Genomic DNA, 16,028 nt, shown 5'->3' on the forward strand with positions numbered 1-16,028 from the left:
TTATATCCTCATCTTCCATTAAGAGGGACTTAATTGCCTCAAAGCACGCCCACATCCACTATGTCACTGAGCTTCACACAACCTGATGAGGTAGCCGACTCCTGCTACTCTCAGAATCAAAGTCCAAAGTCTTAACCTGGCCTCTTAACTTAATCAAAGTCCAAAGTCTTAACCTGGGCACTGCCTGTCTGCCCACCTTGCCAACTTCATCTCATGCGACTCTTCCCTTCACCCACAAGGTTCCAGAGACCTCATCCTTCTCTCCAATCTTCCAGTGCCCCAAGCCCTCCCATCCCCCAATGCTCCAAGCCCTCCCATCCCCCAATACTCCGAGCCCTCCCATCCCCCAATGCGCCGAGCCCTCCCATCCCCTAATGCCCCGAGCCCTCCAATCCCCCAGTGCCCTGAACCCTCCAATTCTCCAATGCCCCAAACCCTCTAATCTTCTAATGCCCCAATCCCTCCAATATCCCAAAGCCCCAAGCCCTTCATTCCCTCAATGGCCCAAGCCATCCAATCCTCCAGTGCCTGAGCCATCCAATCCTCCAGTGCCCGAGCCCTCCAATTCCCCAGTGCCCCAACCCCTCCATTCCTCCAATGCCCCAAGCCTTCCAATCCTCCAATGCCCCGAGCCCCCAAGTCATCCAATGCTCCAAGCCCTCCAATCCTCCAATCTACCAACTCCTCCATTCCTCCAATGTCCCAAGCCTTCTTATATGCCAAACTCTTCAAACATGCTGTTCCTTCTGCCTGGAAAACTCTTCCATGCTCTCTTTGCCTCCCCAGCTCCTAGGATCCTTCAGGTCTCAGTCTATATGTCACACCTCAGGGATACCTCCTTGGACCCCTTTGCCATCTATAAGTTATATACTCCCATCTGGCTTCTCTCCAAACATTCTCTGATTGTCCCTTGAGCTCTGACCCCAACTTCCAATCATGTAGTCACTTGTACAGTTATGCCTCTATTGGCGGCTGTTCTAGAAGCTCCTCAAAGGAAGGAAAAACATTGATTATATTCAACTGTGTCTACCCTGGTACCTGACTCATGACTGGCACTAAATAAGTATTTTTTAAGTGAACAAATGATTGATTATGAGACCACCAAGCCAGGCATGGCAGCACCAGCCAAGAACCCAGTCTCCTTTGCAACCCATCTCCTGCTCTCTTCCATGACTTTCAGCTTCCCCTCATTTAGTCTCCCCAGATGCTCTCAAGGGAGTCAGTTTATGGAGAGGAATACATCTGATGGCCCCAACTCAACCCCTAGCATAGCTGGAGTCATCTCCACGCAAGGGTATTCTCCACATTCACTTCAGCTTCTTTGTCTATAAAATGGAAAAACAGTTGTTACCTAGCTGGGTAGGCATAAGGGTTGAATGAGGAAGGAAACTATGTGAAGGGCTAAATGGGGGCAGAGTCATGAAAATTGCCAGAGAAATTGAAGACCATGTGTTTGCCACTGGTGCCCTTGTCATGCCCTGAAGCCCTTGCATGGAGAGGTAGCAGCACATGAGTGACTGAAAGCATGCCCTCTGGAAGCAGACTGAGCTGTGTTCAAATCCAGATCTGTCAACTACTAGCCTTGTAACCTTTAGCAAATGACCTTGGCTCTCCAAGCCTCAGAGTTCCCATCAGTAAAAGGGGGATAAAGGAAGTGGCCCCTCTTAGGGTTCTGGCCCAGGTGAGAGTTGGATAAACATTAGCTGTTCTTGTCATGCATCTCTGTTTTTCAGCAGCAGGCATGTAACCGGCAGTCTGTGATGTTTGCTAAATGGGGAAGCGGTGGGGCCTGGGAGGGTGGGCAGGGGGGAAGTGGCTTCCGTTAGGGGAGAGGGAGAGAAGGAAAGAAGTGATTCTAATCTCTTCTCCATTCTAGAGCCAGGAGAGGCAAAGAGAGACAGAAAGAGGGGTCTGGGGACACAGGACTAAAGATTAAGTGGCAAGGAGACTTTGGGAGGTGGCAGGGACAGTGATGGGAGGATGAAGTAGAGCTTGTCCCCCCATCTGTGATCTAAGTCCACAGAGCCTAGGAGGATGAAAAGGAATTACACAACTGAGCTGTGACCAGTTACCAGGGGAGACTAGGACCAATTGTGGACCTGCCCCTAACCTAGGAAGACCATGTTATGGAACACAGTCCTCTTCCCCAGTGCCTCTGGTCCTCATGGGATCCAGAAGCTAAAATGCAAGAGTGATACGATTTGGGTCTCCCTCAAGCTCCTTGCTCCTTCCTCAGACGTTTATTAAGGATGTCGTTGGGCCGGGAACTGGTAACTGTGGGAAGGCTGTAAGTTGAGTGTGTTGGCAGTTGAGAGGCATAGAGACACAGAAATGTCTCTATGTCCCCGTTCCCCATCCAGTACTTAGCATCGGGGAAGGAGGCTTCTGGGAAGGCCAGGTCAAAGGTCGTGTTGGCTGGTTCCCGTCTGACTGCCTGGAAGAGGTGGCGAATCGCTCTCAGGAGAGTAAGCAAGGTATGTGGAACCCCCAGCTGTGTTCAGTGGACCCTAGGATTCTCATGTCCATTCCTTTCCCTTCCTAATGGGGGTGGGGTACTGGGAGGTAGATGGGAAGACTTGGGCCAGGAGCTCTAGGGTTGGGCTTATGGTTTCCAAAACAAGAGTCCAAGGTTGTCTGTTGTCCCCCTGCAGAAAGCCGCAGTGACAAGGCAAAGAGACTCTTCCGGCATTATACCGTGGGCTCCTACGACAGCTTTGATGCCCCAAGGTAAATGTCCTTACACCCTCGGGCAACCCCCTCACCCCAAGTTCCCTTCACAATGTATGCCTTTAAATATTTCCATCACCTCTAAGCCCCCTTTCTAATCTATTCCTTCTAAAGTTTGATCCAGGGGTGGGAGAAGCCAGAATTAGCTTCAGACAGCACAGCCCAACCCCAAACCATCTTCGGCAGCCACTAAGACTGCCGAGCTCTGGGGTAGCCAGAGACAACGGAGTGGTCAGGGCAGGGTGGGGATGCCTGGTGGGGCCGGGGCGCTCTTATGTCTGGCTGGCTGGAGGCCCTTGTCTCCTTCATGTGCCCCATCTCTGTGCAGTCACGTGCAGCGGGAATGTGTGTGTCCCATGCACCAGTGTGGGGAGGGTACTGTCAGGGCCGGGTGGGATGGGGGCGAGGAGAGAGGTGCACTGACACCTTTCCCCTCCCCGGCTGCTGGCTGACTTGCTTCGGAAGCTTAATGGATGGGATTGGCCCAGGGAGGTGAGAGGGGAGGGGCAGGGAGGGGATGGGGTCAGGAGGGGAAGGACGGGCTGCCTGGGGGGTGTATGAACGTGTGTGTGCACGACCAGAGCTGAGGTTTCCTGGTGTGTGAACGTGTGTCTCTGTAGGTGTGCATGACACGCATCTGTGTGCATGTGTGGCCTGGATGTACCTGTACCTATGCCCGGGGCTGGAGGGTCTGCCCTGCTCTGTATATACCGGTGCCTTTGTGGCTATGATTATGTGGGGCTGGCTCTGCACATCTGTGCTTCTCTGAATCTGTGGGCAAGCACTGCAGGGCATGTCAGTGAGTCTGCTCACACACATGGACAGGTGGGTCTCTGCACACATCTGTCCCTCTCTGTGCATGTCACTGTGCGTGTGCGCTCGCACATTAACGTGTGTGCATGCATGTGCGTCTGTCTGATTGATCTGAGATTCAGGACCTGGGATGTTGGGGGAGGGAAGGGCAGAGGAGGGGAGGATTCCAGGGCTTGGGTCTCCAGAAGGACAGGGTTGTGGGGGAGGGAGGGTCATAATTTGGTGTCTAAAATATGACACTCTCCTCCACTGCTCCCCCCAATCCAGGGAAGGGTCCCCTTGTGCGTAGCATCCTTCCATTAAATGTGTCCAAACCTACGTGTCTGTGTTCTGGCCAGTGGGGATGGGTCGGGGATGGGGGGGGACAGAGAAATGGCAACATGGGGATAGAGGGTGGGGCTGGGGTGCCACCCTGCGCCCCGAGTGTCTGAGGCGCTTGACCGTTGTGCGTGTTTGCCTGGCACGTCTCCGGCTCTGGGCACCGGGTGAGTATTGGGGTACACCCCCCCACCCCGAGCTTCTATGTCAACCTCTGCTTCTTGTCTACCAGCGTCTCTCTGGGTCTCTCCTTGGCCTCCGTCCGTGGGGGTCACTTGCCCTACCAGCCGAATGGGGGTGGTCCCCCTCACCCTCAGCTTCCTTCCTCCTTCTACTCTGTCTTCTCAATGGGCTTCCTCCCCTACTCCTCCCTGCCTCTCGCTGGCTCCCACGTGCTCTCTGTGTGTGGTGCGTCGGAGCTTCCCCTCCTCCTGCCTCCCCCCTGTTCCCGGACCCTGTCTGCGCTGGCCTGGCCTGTGCCTTGTGGTGCGCCCTGCAGCCAGGGCCCAACCCCGGCCTCCCTCCCGGAGCTGGGCGGTCCTTCGTGTGTCTCCCCTCCTGGCGTGTGCCGCCCCCTCCTCGCGCTGGCTCGGGATCCACGCTCTCTCGGGGAGCTGTGGTGGTGTGTTCGCCCCTCCGCCTGGGCTTCTCTGGTGGGGGAGGGGTGTTGCTCATGGCCTTGGGGCCCAGTCTGAATGTCCTGGCCTTTCTTGCCGACCGTGTCGAGGTGCGTTGCGTGTTGGTCTGTAGTGGTGGGCTGCGTGTCCCCGCCTGGGGCCTCTCTCACCCGCGGTGTCCCTGCCGGGGAAGCGGGGCTCGGTCCGCGCGTCCGTGCACGCGGCTGCGAGGCATCTTGTGTGATGTTGTGCCTCCCTCTCCTCGCGCTCTCTCGCTCTGCACCTGCGCGGGAGGGCTCTGGAGGGGGGAGGGGGGTTAAGGGGGGGCTCAGACCGGAAGTGCCTCCCCCTTCTCCTCCCCCCCCAAGCCTCGCCCCTCCCCCTTCTCCCGCCAAGGGGGCCCCCGCGTTCCCCTCCCGGCCCCCTCCCCCCTGCCCGGCCCCCTCCGCCGCCCGGCGCAGGACGCCAAGGGGTTAAGCCTCGCGCCCGCCGCCCGCCTCCGGAGCTGTCCGCGGTGCTGAAGCCGGCGCCGTCCGCGGTCCTCGCGCTACCGCCGCGGCCCGACCCCGCGCCCCGCGCCCCCGCGCCCCCCGGCATGTGAGCCCCCGGCCCTGCCCTCCCTCCCGCGGGGGGGGGGTGCGCGCCCCCTCCCCCTCCCCCCTCCCGGCGCGGGTCAGCATGAGGCGGGGCCTGGGGGCCCGGACACGGGGGTTCGGCCGAGCGGGGACGGGGACGCGGCGGCGGCGGCGGCGGCGGGGGCGGCCGGCACCGGGACCCGGGCCGGGGCTGGGGCCGCGGCGGCGATGGCTTTGTCTGCGGTCGGCGGCGGGGGTCTCGGGGGCGGCCCCGGTGGGAGCTCCCTGCCGCAGCCGCCCCCCGCGCTGTCCTCCAGCTGGCCAGCCCTGGGGCCCCGGCGGCGCAGCGTCTGGTACATCTACAGGTAACGGAGCGCGCCGCCCCCTGTTTTGCCGCCCGGCCGGCAGGCCCCGGCCCGCGGTGGGGACCCTCCCCCGCCGCTAACCCCCAGCCCCAGGGCCCTTCTCCTTCCCCCAACCCGCCCCTTCCCCTCCCCTCCTCTTCCCTTAACCTTCTCTCAGTCCCAAATCCCTTTCAGCCCCCCTCCATCTCCCCCCCTCGACCCCTCTCCCTGACCCTCCCCCCTAATACGCACTCGTCAGCCCTGGGAATCTTTTCCTCCACCCCCTCACAGGCCATTCCAGGCCCCCCTCTGCTCTTCCCCCAAGACCTTCCTCCCAGCAGGCCCCCCAAACTGACCCCCCTCCAGGATTTGGAGCCCACTCGCCTTTCTGCCGCCCTTAGCCCCCCCACTCCCCGGAGCCCTCCCTGTGTGGAGCCACGGTTGCTTACCCGCATCCGCCTACATCCCAGGCCCCTGTCCCTCTGATCCCCACATCCCCACACCTCTTCACGTTGTTGGCAAGTCCCCCCATTCATACCCCTCTCTCCCATTCACAGTCATCCCCCCTCCATCACACACGCATCCCGCCCCCGGCTTCCCCTCCCCTCCTCTTTTTCCGCTGCGTGTCACTGTGCGACGGTTCGTGTGTCAGTGTGGTTGTGTCGATGTGCGTGTGTGTGACTGCCTGCAGCCGCGTGCGTGTGTGTGTGAGTGAGAGATGGAGAGATGGTGGGCTCCCAGCCCACCCCCCAACTGTGTCCATCTGTGTGTCCCTGTGTGACAGCGTCTGTCTCTGTATGACTTGGAGCGACAGCGAGGCTGTCTGGGACTCTGTGTGTGTGTGTGTGTGTGTGTGTGTGGTGTGTGGTGTGTGCTGGAGTGGGTCTGTCCCAGGGACTGCGGCTGTGCTTCCCAACACCCACCCTCCTGGGCCTGGCCTGCCCCTCCCCCACAGGTCCCTACTTCAAGGGTCCATCCTGTGTCTCGGTCCCCATGTGCTCCTCCCCCTTGCCCCTTTGTCCCCGGGGGTCTGTGCATGTCAGGGGCACTTGAGTCACTGGCTCTGCCCTCTGCCCATGTGGGGCACGTGTGCTGAGCCCCGTCTGAGCTGCATGGGGAGCCGCATCCGCTTGTGTGTGCCACTTCTGAGCATGGGGACGGGGGCTGGCGTCCCTGTGTGGGGCCTCTGGGCAGGCCGTGGACACCGGTACATGGGGAAGGGCTTGAGTGCGGGGTTGGGGGTGCGCCGTGCACAGCAGCAGGCTCTGGGCTGGCGGACCCTGGGTGTGTGAGAAGGACGTGGGGTGGGGAGGGGAGTGCTGGCCGCTGCAGTGCCCCTGTGTGTGGGATCCAGTGAACAAGAGCTGGCTGCTGAGCTCCGGAGGCCGCTCAGGGTTGCTGAGGGATGGCCTGGGGAAAAGCATTGTGTGAACTCCTGCAGGGCAGGTAGTCAGCCAGAGGGAGCCTGAATGGGGTGCTGCGGGGGCAACCAAGATGGGGGGTGAGGGGGAGGGGCTAGAGGGGTCTGGGTAGGAGGTGCAGGGTTGAGAACGGAACAGGGGAGAGTGGAGATGCTGAAGTGGGGGAGGGGTGGAGGCTGGAGCATTGAGGGTTCGGAGCAGAGAAATGGAGTGGGGAGGGAATTCGGGGAATGTGGGGAGGATTTGGGAGTGGGGATTTGGACAGTAGGGGGAGAATACCAAGAGGACGCAGGGAATGTAAATGAAACGCAGCTGCCAGTAAACACAGGCGGGAGGGCTGTGGTGAAGTGAGTCGAGGGGGCAGAAATAGGTTTAGGTTTCCACTGATGCAAAAGTGGGTACCTGGGAAGCATGAAAGGGACCAGAGGTGCTTTAGGGGAGCCAGTGAGGTTACTTACGGAGGTGCCAGAGGGTGTGGGAAGGATGAGGATAAAGGATGAGGGAGAGGTCGCAGGACGAGGGTGAGGAGGTCACAGAGGTCTGAGGAGGATGCTTTGGGAGAAAGGGGGTAGGGTGTGTCGGGGACGTGGGAAATGGGGAGATGGTTCCATGGGGTGTGAGGAGGACTTGTGGGAGTCAGGGATGAGGAGGGTGGGTTAGGGCGATGTGGAACCTCAAGATGGCATGCAGGAGTAGGGAGTGAGGTGCAGAGAGGAGGGGTACACAGGAGTTGGGGAGAGGGAGTTTAGAGGTACATGGAGCTGTGGGAGCAAAAGAGCAGTTGGAAAGTCCAAGGAGACTGTGGTGGGATGAGGGCAACACCACCTACGTCCTAGCTGGGGATTGGGTGAGGGAGTCATGGAGCAGAGCGGGGAATGGAGCATGTGTAGGATAGGGGTTGGTTGAGAAGCAGGAACAGGGTGGGTCTGGATGTTGTTGGACCCCCTCCCAGCCCTAGATCACCACTGGCATATATATATAGGTTACCTCTGGTGAATTCAAATCTTGGCTTTGACATTTTTTTAACTAGTGTCATCTTGAGCAAGTTATTTCTCTGTGCCTCAGTTTCCCCATCTATAAAATGGGAAGAATAACAGTCAAACCTTCCCTGGATTGTTGTGAAGACTAACTGAATACATAAATGGAAATATATGAATGCAAAGTGCTTGGAATCATGGCTGCCATTCAGCAATAATTCAATAAGCGTTCCTCGCCACGGTGTTACTGCCACACCCTGGGGTAAACTCCAGGTGCTGCAGGGCCGAGCTCAGGGTGGATTCTGAGCAGACGGATATATGTGCTCAAGGTATTTCGGTGCTGTGGAGTGGAGGGTATTACCACTGGAGTTACCTGAGTATTCTCTTGGGTATTGTTGAAGAGTGATGCTCACTGTGTGACCTTGGACAAGTTACTTAACCTTTCTGTGCCTCTGTTTCCTCACCTATAAAGTGAAACTAGGGCTGGATGTGGTGACTCATGCCTGTAATCCCAACACTTTGGGAGACTGAGGTGGGAGGACTGTTTGAGTCTAGGAGTTCAAGACCAGCGTGGGAAAGATAGTGAGATCCCATCTCTATTAAAAAAAAAAAATTTTTTTTTTTTTTAATTAGCTGGGCATGGTGGTAAGCACCTGTAGTCCTAGGTACTTGAGAGGCTGAAGTTGGAGGATCCTTTGAGCTCAGGAGTTTGAGGCTGCAGTGAGCTATGATTGTGCCACTGCACTCCAGCCTGGGCAAGAGAGTGAGACTCTGTCTCAAAAAGTATAAATAAATACATAGATAATGTGGAATTGGCACTTATCCCTACCCCAGAGGCTGGTTATGAAAAGACAATTTAATGATCTATCTGTGAAGGGCTTCAGATACTGCCCAGCCCATGGCAAGTACTCCTTCTTGGCATATTGACATGGGAGTTTGATTGACTATATTGGCTGACATTTGGGGAAGGCTTATGTATGGGGTATGAGGCTGATGAGGGGGCAAGAGAGAGATTCCAGAGGGCAGGGAGAAAGATGGAGGAAGGCAGGGGTTTGTGGTATGAGTGAAAGAAAAGTGAGGTTACCTCCAGTGAGGAAGGGTGCTGCTGGCTGCTAGGGGAGCCTGGAGACCTGGAAGAGACACAAGAGGAGGAGTAGGAAGGTGAGGATGAGGACATTACAGAATGCATGCATAGAAACAGGCAGCTCTGACCTCTGAGCCAATTTCTGGGTCCAGTTTCCTTGTCCACTTGCTGTTCCAGCCTTCTCGGCCCCTTTCCTACCTTCCCCTCTCCCTTTTCCTCCCTTCATTCACCCCTTTGAGCCCCTTCCCTCCTTCTCTGTCAACACCTCTCCATCCAGGGGAGGAAGACATGGCGGGTATAGTTGGATGAGTTTGCTGGACTGTGATGAACTTTGAGCAAGGACTGTTGCTGAAGTATGTACATGTGAACATGTGTGGTGTTAGGTGCACTGAGGCGCCACAAGGAGGGTGGTGGCAGGAAGGGGGGACACGTGCACGTCCAGAACCCTGTCGCCATGGTACAAATGTATGGATTTTTATAAGGGGAGCCATGGGGGTCCTGGGAGCATACAGGGGTGCTTGTGGGGGTGGCACCCAAATACAGTGGAGCACAGTAAGTATCATTGGCGTTTGCTGGGATGTATGTGTTCAGAGGGCGTGTTTTGGGAATACACTGAGATCCGAGTGAGGGGGAGTTATTATTGGAACATACTGGGATGTGTGGGGGTTGCCGAAACATACTGGAGTATTCAAGGAGGGCTGTTTTGCTGAATTTGTGGGGGCAGGTAATTGGGAGCATGCTTGGCTATTATTGGAGTGTATTAGGGCCACATGGATGTTACTGGGATCTGGGTATTATCGGAATACACTGGGATTGTGAGGGTGGGAGGTGGGATGGGCTTTAGACAGTGCTGAAGGAAGCAGGGCACAGCAGAGTGCACGTTCCAGTGACTCCTGGGTGTTCTTGGGTATTCTGAAGGCAGTGGGGATGCAGCCAGGGTGTCTGAGTATTCCTGCTGTAGACTGGGGGTGTTGGATCCTCTGGGAGTGGAATGGATGTGTATTCCTGAGGTGTACAGTGGTCATATCAGGGGTTTGGGGCTGTTTAAGTGAGTGTTGAGATCCATGAACTGTATCTGAGTTTCATTGACATTTCCTGGGTACATTTGGTGGCTTTACTGGCAACTACCACCCATATTCATGGTTGCTTTGCATTTTACTATAATAGAATATGCTGACTGCATGCAGGAGCTCCATTTGAGATGCACCAGGGAATACAGAAGACAGTGCTGTCCACAGCGAGCTTTGCAGCAGTGGAAATGTTTTATATCTGTACTGTCCAATGTGGTGGCCACCAGCCACGTGCAGCTTCTGCACACTTGGAAATATGGCCACTGTGACTGAGGAATTGAATTTTTCCATTTGATTTTGATTAGCTTTCATAAAAACAGCCACATGACCCTAGTGGTCAACATATTGGGCAGTGCAGAATTAGCAATTTTACCCTGTGTGGGGTCCTTGGGAGGTGACATATGTATAAAGGAATTTTGAGGGGTATCATCAAAATACATGAATCCTCTTGACTTAACACCCTGACCTAAGGACATCAAGCAGATCGTATTGAGCACCTACTGTGTGCCAGGCACTGTGCAAAATACTAAATGTGTATTACCCCCACTGGACTCCCACTGCAACCCCATCAGGTAGGGTCTGTGTTCGCCCTCCATTATAGATGGGGGAACTGAGGCGCAAAAGGTTAAAGTTGTGGGCTCAAGGTCATAGGCAGGAAGTGACTAGCAGGGACCCAAGCCGGGCTGTCTGGTAATCTGGAAGCTTTTCTCCCCATCCTCCCCACCGTGCCTGGCGCTGAATGGATGGGTGGATGGATGCATGGATGGATGAATGAGGAGGGAGTGGGAGAGAGAGCATGCCGGCTCCAAGGGGGAAGCCCGTCAGGGCCGCTGCTAGCATACGCACACAGAGTGGGTGACAGAGATCCTAGGAGGTGCAATTAATAGCCCTGGAGCAGGGGTTCAGGTCTCTGGGTTGCCGGGTGGGGGACAGGCTCTGTGTCTCATGATCTCTTCTCTATTCCCCACCACAACCCCCCCATTTCTCCTGCCTCCCTGCCAGCGATTACATCATTAAGGAAAAGACAGTCTTGCTGCAGAAGAAGGACAGTGAGGGGTTTGGGTTCGTGCTCCGGGGGGCCAAGGGTGAGTGCCAGCCGGGGAGGGGATGGGAGAAGGGCTCTGTGACCCCAGAAGCAGGGCTGGAAAGGGGGGCTGGAAAGGGAAAGGGACCCCAGCCCACCCACCACCCCACCCCGGGGTGCTGGTCCCTCAGCTGCGGTGAGGCCTCCGTGACTTGGGTCTGAGCCCCATCCCCTGCTCGGCCTCTCCACCCCCTCCCCTCCGACCCCGCCGGCTCCTCCCTGTCTGCAGCGCAGACCCCCATCGAGGAGTTCACCCCCACCCCGGCCTTCCCGGCGCTGCAGTATCTGGAGTCGGTGGACGAGGGTGGCGTGGCATGGCGAGCTGGACTGCGAATGGGAGACTTCCTCATTGAGGTCAGTCCGGGCCCTTTCTCTTCCCTGGGACCCTGTGACAAGTTTCCAGACCCCCTCATGATCCACACCAGGATCTGGCTACCCAGTTTTATTTTCCTTTAGCACCAGGATTCCCAGCCCCCTGCCCACCCTCCAGCCAGCCTCTACTTTCCCCAGTGATTCCATCCAGAGGCCTCTGAGGCATCTCAAAAGAGTGACACAGAGCTGTCCCCAACACATACACAATACTAGGGAATGGCCAGGCACAGTGGCTCATGCCTGTAATCCCAGTGCTTTGGGAGGCTGAAGCAGGTGGATTGCTTGAACTCAGGGGTTTGAGACCTGCCTGGGCAACATAGCAAGACCCTGGCTCTTAAAAAAAAAAAAAAATTAGCTGGTGCTGTGTACCTGAGGCCTCAGCTTCCTGACTCAGGAGGCTGAGGTGGGAGGATTACTTGAACCTAGGAAGTCGAGGCTGCAGTGAGCCATGATTGTGCCACTGCACCCCAACCTGGGTGACAGAGAGAGACCTTATCTTTTAAAAATAAATACATACATACATACATACATACATACATACATACATACATACTGGGGACAAGGAGGGAGGGGGAAGTGAATAGGGTAGGCTGAGCCTCATCCCCAACCCTGGGGCCAGGGAGGGTGGGAAAGGGGGCTTGCCCAGGGAGGCGGTAGTATGAAGGGTCAGAGGGAAGGGAACGTGGCCCAGAGGGCCATGGACAGGGCAGCGCAGGAGCCATCCTTGTTAGGGTCTCTGAAGCTGCAAGCACCCCTCCCCTCGTCTACTCTGTGTGATCTGGGGGTGTCTGTGCCACAGGTGAACGGGCAGAATGTGGTGAAGGTCGGCCACCGACAGGTGGTGAACATGATCCGCCAAGGGGGCAACACGCTGATGGTGAAGGTGGTGATGGTCACCAGGCACCCGGACATGGATGAGGCAGTGCACAAGAAAGGTGCTCCTGTGGCCACTCTCGCAGCCACCCCACTGCCACCAGGCTCAGCCCCGCCGGGAGCCCCAGGGCTGGTTGCCGCTGCCCAAGGCCTTCCGTTCCCTAGCATTACTTCTCCATGGCCCTTGTGGGGAGAAACGGAGGCCGGGAGGGCTCAGCACACTGGCATCGGCTATTCTCTGAGCCCTGGGAGCCCTGTGGTGGCAGAGGATGGTGGGGCCGTCTCCCCCATGATACTGATGCCTCCCCTCATCACCTTTCCAGCACCCCAGCAGGCCAAGCGGCTGCCGCCCCCAACCATCTCCCTGCGTTCCAAATCTATGACCTCAGAGCTGGAGGAGATGGGTGAGCCTGCGGGGCTGCTGAGGCCAGGGGGCCGGGGGGAGAGGGGAAGGAGGGCTGGACCATCCCTCCAGTTCGTTAGTGTTGTTAGTGACCAGGGGTCCTTGTCCTCATCCTGTCCCCAGTCCATGGGTCGGACTCTGGCCTGTGTGTGTGTCTCTGGGAAGGGGCGTCTGAGAGACGACTCTCCTCTGTGCTCTTGTATCTGTTTCTCTGTTGGGGTCTCTCTCAGGGTCTGTATGTACCCTCTCTGCGGGTTTCTCTGTCTCCTTCCTTCTGTCCCACCTCGCCCCCAAGCCCCATTCAACATCTCTCCCTCCACCAGCTCCCCCCAACCCTCAATAACAGAGAAAAGCGAGCCCCTCCCTCCAGAGAAGGCCGAGTGGACCTGGGGGTCCCATTTCCCCTGACAGGGGGCTGGTCGGACAGCTGACCGCCTCCCGCCCCGGGGCCCCGAGGGAGGTGGGCTTCCAGAGAGGGGGTCCCTCTCCTTCCCTTGACGTCCTAACTCTTGGCTCCTCTACTGCCTCTCCCCCGGGCTAGTCTCCCCCTGGAAGAAGAAGAGTGGTGAGTGGGCACAGGACTGGCGGGAGGGCCCCCGTCTCCCGACCCCGCCGGCGGACTCGCCCCTCCCCGACCCCGGCCCCTCACTGCCCCTCTCGCGCATGCGCGCGCCCGCTGGCCACGCCCACCGGCCCGCACCTGCTGGCCACGCCCACAGGCCGAGCCCGCTCCACCCCGCCCCCGGGCACTCCCTGGGCTTCATCCGTGTTCTTTGCCCACAGAGTACGAGCAGCAGGCGGCGCCGGTGCCCAGCATGGAGAAAAAGCGGACCGTGTATCAGATGGCTCTCAGTAAGACCGCCCAGCCCTGCTCCTCGGGCTGCCGGGCCCTAGCCCCGGCATCCGCTGCATCCCCGTCCCACCATGAGCCCCACGGCGCCCCTCACCTTTCTGCCCCAGAGAGGCCGCGATCCCACCTCCCCTCCCTCCGCCCGCCCTCTCCCGACGGCTGCCCCGTTCCCTGTCCGCACCCCTTCCCACCCTGGGTGCTGCCAACTGGGCTTGGTGATTGTGTCTCCAAGCGGGACTGCCCGTCCACCTGGACCCAGGCAGGGCTGCCCTTTCCTGCTTGATCCAGGTGCTGGATGAGCTGCGGGCGGCAGTTCTGGTCTCTGCGGCCCGGGTCAAAGCAAACTTCATTTCATTGTCTTCCCATCTGTTCATCTCCCCCTAGACAAACTGGACGAAATCCTGGCCGCAGCTCAACAGACCATCAGTGCAAGCGAGAGCCCTGGGCCCGGTGGCCTCGCGTCCCTGGGCAAACACCGACCCAAAGGCTTCTTTGCCACTGAGGTAGGCGGCCTGGTGTGGGGAGGAACTGGCAGGGGGAAGGCGGTTCACACACCAACCTGGAGCCTTTCTCTTTCCAAAACCCTCCTGACGCCCCTGTGCTTTAGGCTGGTCCTGGAGGGGCGACGCGCATCCTAGAGTTTCCTCCTTTCTCCCAACTTTGGGGACCTCCTTTCCTCCTTATCCCCTTCCCCTCAAATCCCATCTCTGTCCTTTTCTCTCTCCACTTCCCACCCCTGCTGTTATACTTGCGCTCTTGCCCCGCCTCTTTCTGTCCCTCTGCGTCCCATCTTAAGGGTTTCCGGGAAGGCAAAATGAAGTCATGGATGGAGATTCCCCGACATAATAATAGATACCCAACACGTAGTACTTATTAAAATATGAATAGTCACGTCTGTCGCCACTCTGTCTGCCTCTCCCCACAACCAGAGGCCAATCTGTGGGGAGTGTTGATAATTTGGGGGACACTGCATTTTATTTTATTTTTTAATTTTTATTTATTTATTTATTTTGAGACTGAGTCTCACTCTGCCGCCCAGGCTGGAGTGCAGTGGGGCAAGCTCAGCTCACTGCAACCTCTGCCCCCGCGGTTCAAGCGATTTTCCTGCCTCAGCCTCCTAAGTAGCTGGGATTACAGGTGTGCACCACCTTACCTGGCTAATTTTTGTATTTTTAATAGAGATAGGGTTTTGCCATGATGGCCAGGCTGGTGTCGAACTCCTGGCCTCAAGTGATCCGCCCGCCTCAGCCCCCCAAAGTGCTGGGATTACAGGCGTGAGCCACCGTGCCCGGCTAGACACCAAATTTTATATGGATTATCTCATTCATTCCTTAGATTCATCCTGGGAGGTGCACGAGGTTGTTAGCCCATTTACAGAGGGGGAAACTGAGGCTCAAGGAAGGAAGAGGGATTTTAACCCAGGGGCAGCCCTCTGAACCCATGGTCCTGCCACAGCTCTGGCTATCCTGGTGGGGTCCTGCTGGTCCTTCCTGGATGTTGCCCCTACTCCACTGGACTGTGTGCCTTCCCTCCAAAACATCCCCCACTAGGCCTACCAGTGCCACCCCTTACCCTCCAACTGTCTCCTCCAGAGGCCACGCTCTGCCTTATTCTTCCCTTCCCGCTTCCTTCTTCTCTGCCCAGTCCCCATCCTCTGGCCACATCCACCACCTAGTGGTCAGGAGTCCATTTACTCTAAAACTGGGTTCTGTGACTTTTAGGGGGTCATGGATCTCTTTGGCAGGCTGCCATAGTCCTCAGAATAATGCTTATAAATGCATAACATAAAATAAGTTAACAAAAGAGGCCAGTTACACTAAAATATAGTTCTCAAAATATTTTTCAAAAGCAAAATTTGTGATATCATAATATCATCTCTTTTTGTCAACATGTTAGACACTGGCGGTGGATCTTAACAACTCTAATTTCAAAATCACGAGGAGCATAAACACTATTTTGGGAAATCTGCACCACTGTGATGGGATATGGAAATATCTGTGATTCCTACTGGGGATACAGGCATGGGTCTTGCTGAAACTAGCATGGTTTGCTGCTTACATATTGAATTGAGGAAAGGTTGAGTTTTTGTTGGAGGATGATGAAAACGAAAACATAGGATTTCTTTTCCTGTACAAGTGCACAGGCCCCTGAAGTCTATCCACAGTCCCTCGTGCTCTGGAAGGTCTTGTACTTTTATAAAAATCAAGAGTAGGAGGCTGGGTGGGGTGGCTCACGCCTATAATCCCAGCACTTTGGGAGGCTGAAGCGGGCTGATCACCTGAGGTCAGGAGTTGGAGACCAGCCTGGCCAACATGGAGAAACCCCATCTCTACTAAAAATACAAAAATTAGCCAGATGTGGTGGCAGGTGCCTGTAATCCCAGCTACTCGGGAGGCTGAGGCGAGAGAATCGCTTGAACCCAGGAGGCAGAGGTTGCAGTAAGCCGAGATCACGCCATTGCACTCCAGCCTGGGTGACAAAAGCAAAACTCCATCTCAAA

The 16,028-nt window shown here is 56.8% G+C and overlaps 1 protein-coding gene across 1 annotated transcript in view; it reads left to right on the forward strand.

The window, feature by feature from the left end:
• SHANK1 (SH3 and multiple ankyrin repeat domains 1) overlaps nt 1-16,028 on the forward strand; it is a 55,690-nt gene that overhangs the window by 16,899 nt on the left and 22,763 nt on the right. The window contains 9 exon segments of the mRNA XM_026448409.1: nt 2,361-2,474; nt 2,652-2,727; nt 3,193-3,219; nt 10,949-11,031; nt 11,260-11,384; nt 12,202-12,337; nt 12,599-12,679; nt 13,462-13,530; nt 13,913-14,031. Of these exon segments, the coding sequence (XP_026304194.1) occupies nt 2,361-2,474; nt 2,652-2,727; nt 3,193-3,219; nt 10,949-11,031; nt 11,260-11,384; nt 12,202-12,337; nt 12,599-12,679; nt 13,462-13,530; nt 13,913-14,031 (830 nt within the window).

Source organism: Piliocolobus tephrosceles, chromosome 21, assembly GCF_002776525.5.
Source record: "Piliocolobus tephrosceles isolate RC106 chromosome 21, ASM277652v3, whole genome shotgun sequence".
Lineage (NCBI taxonomy): Eukaryota > Metazoa > Chordata > Mammalia > Primates > Cercopithecidae > Piliocolobus > Piliocolobus tephrosceles.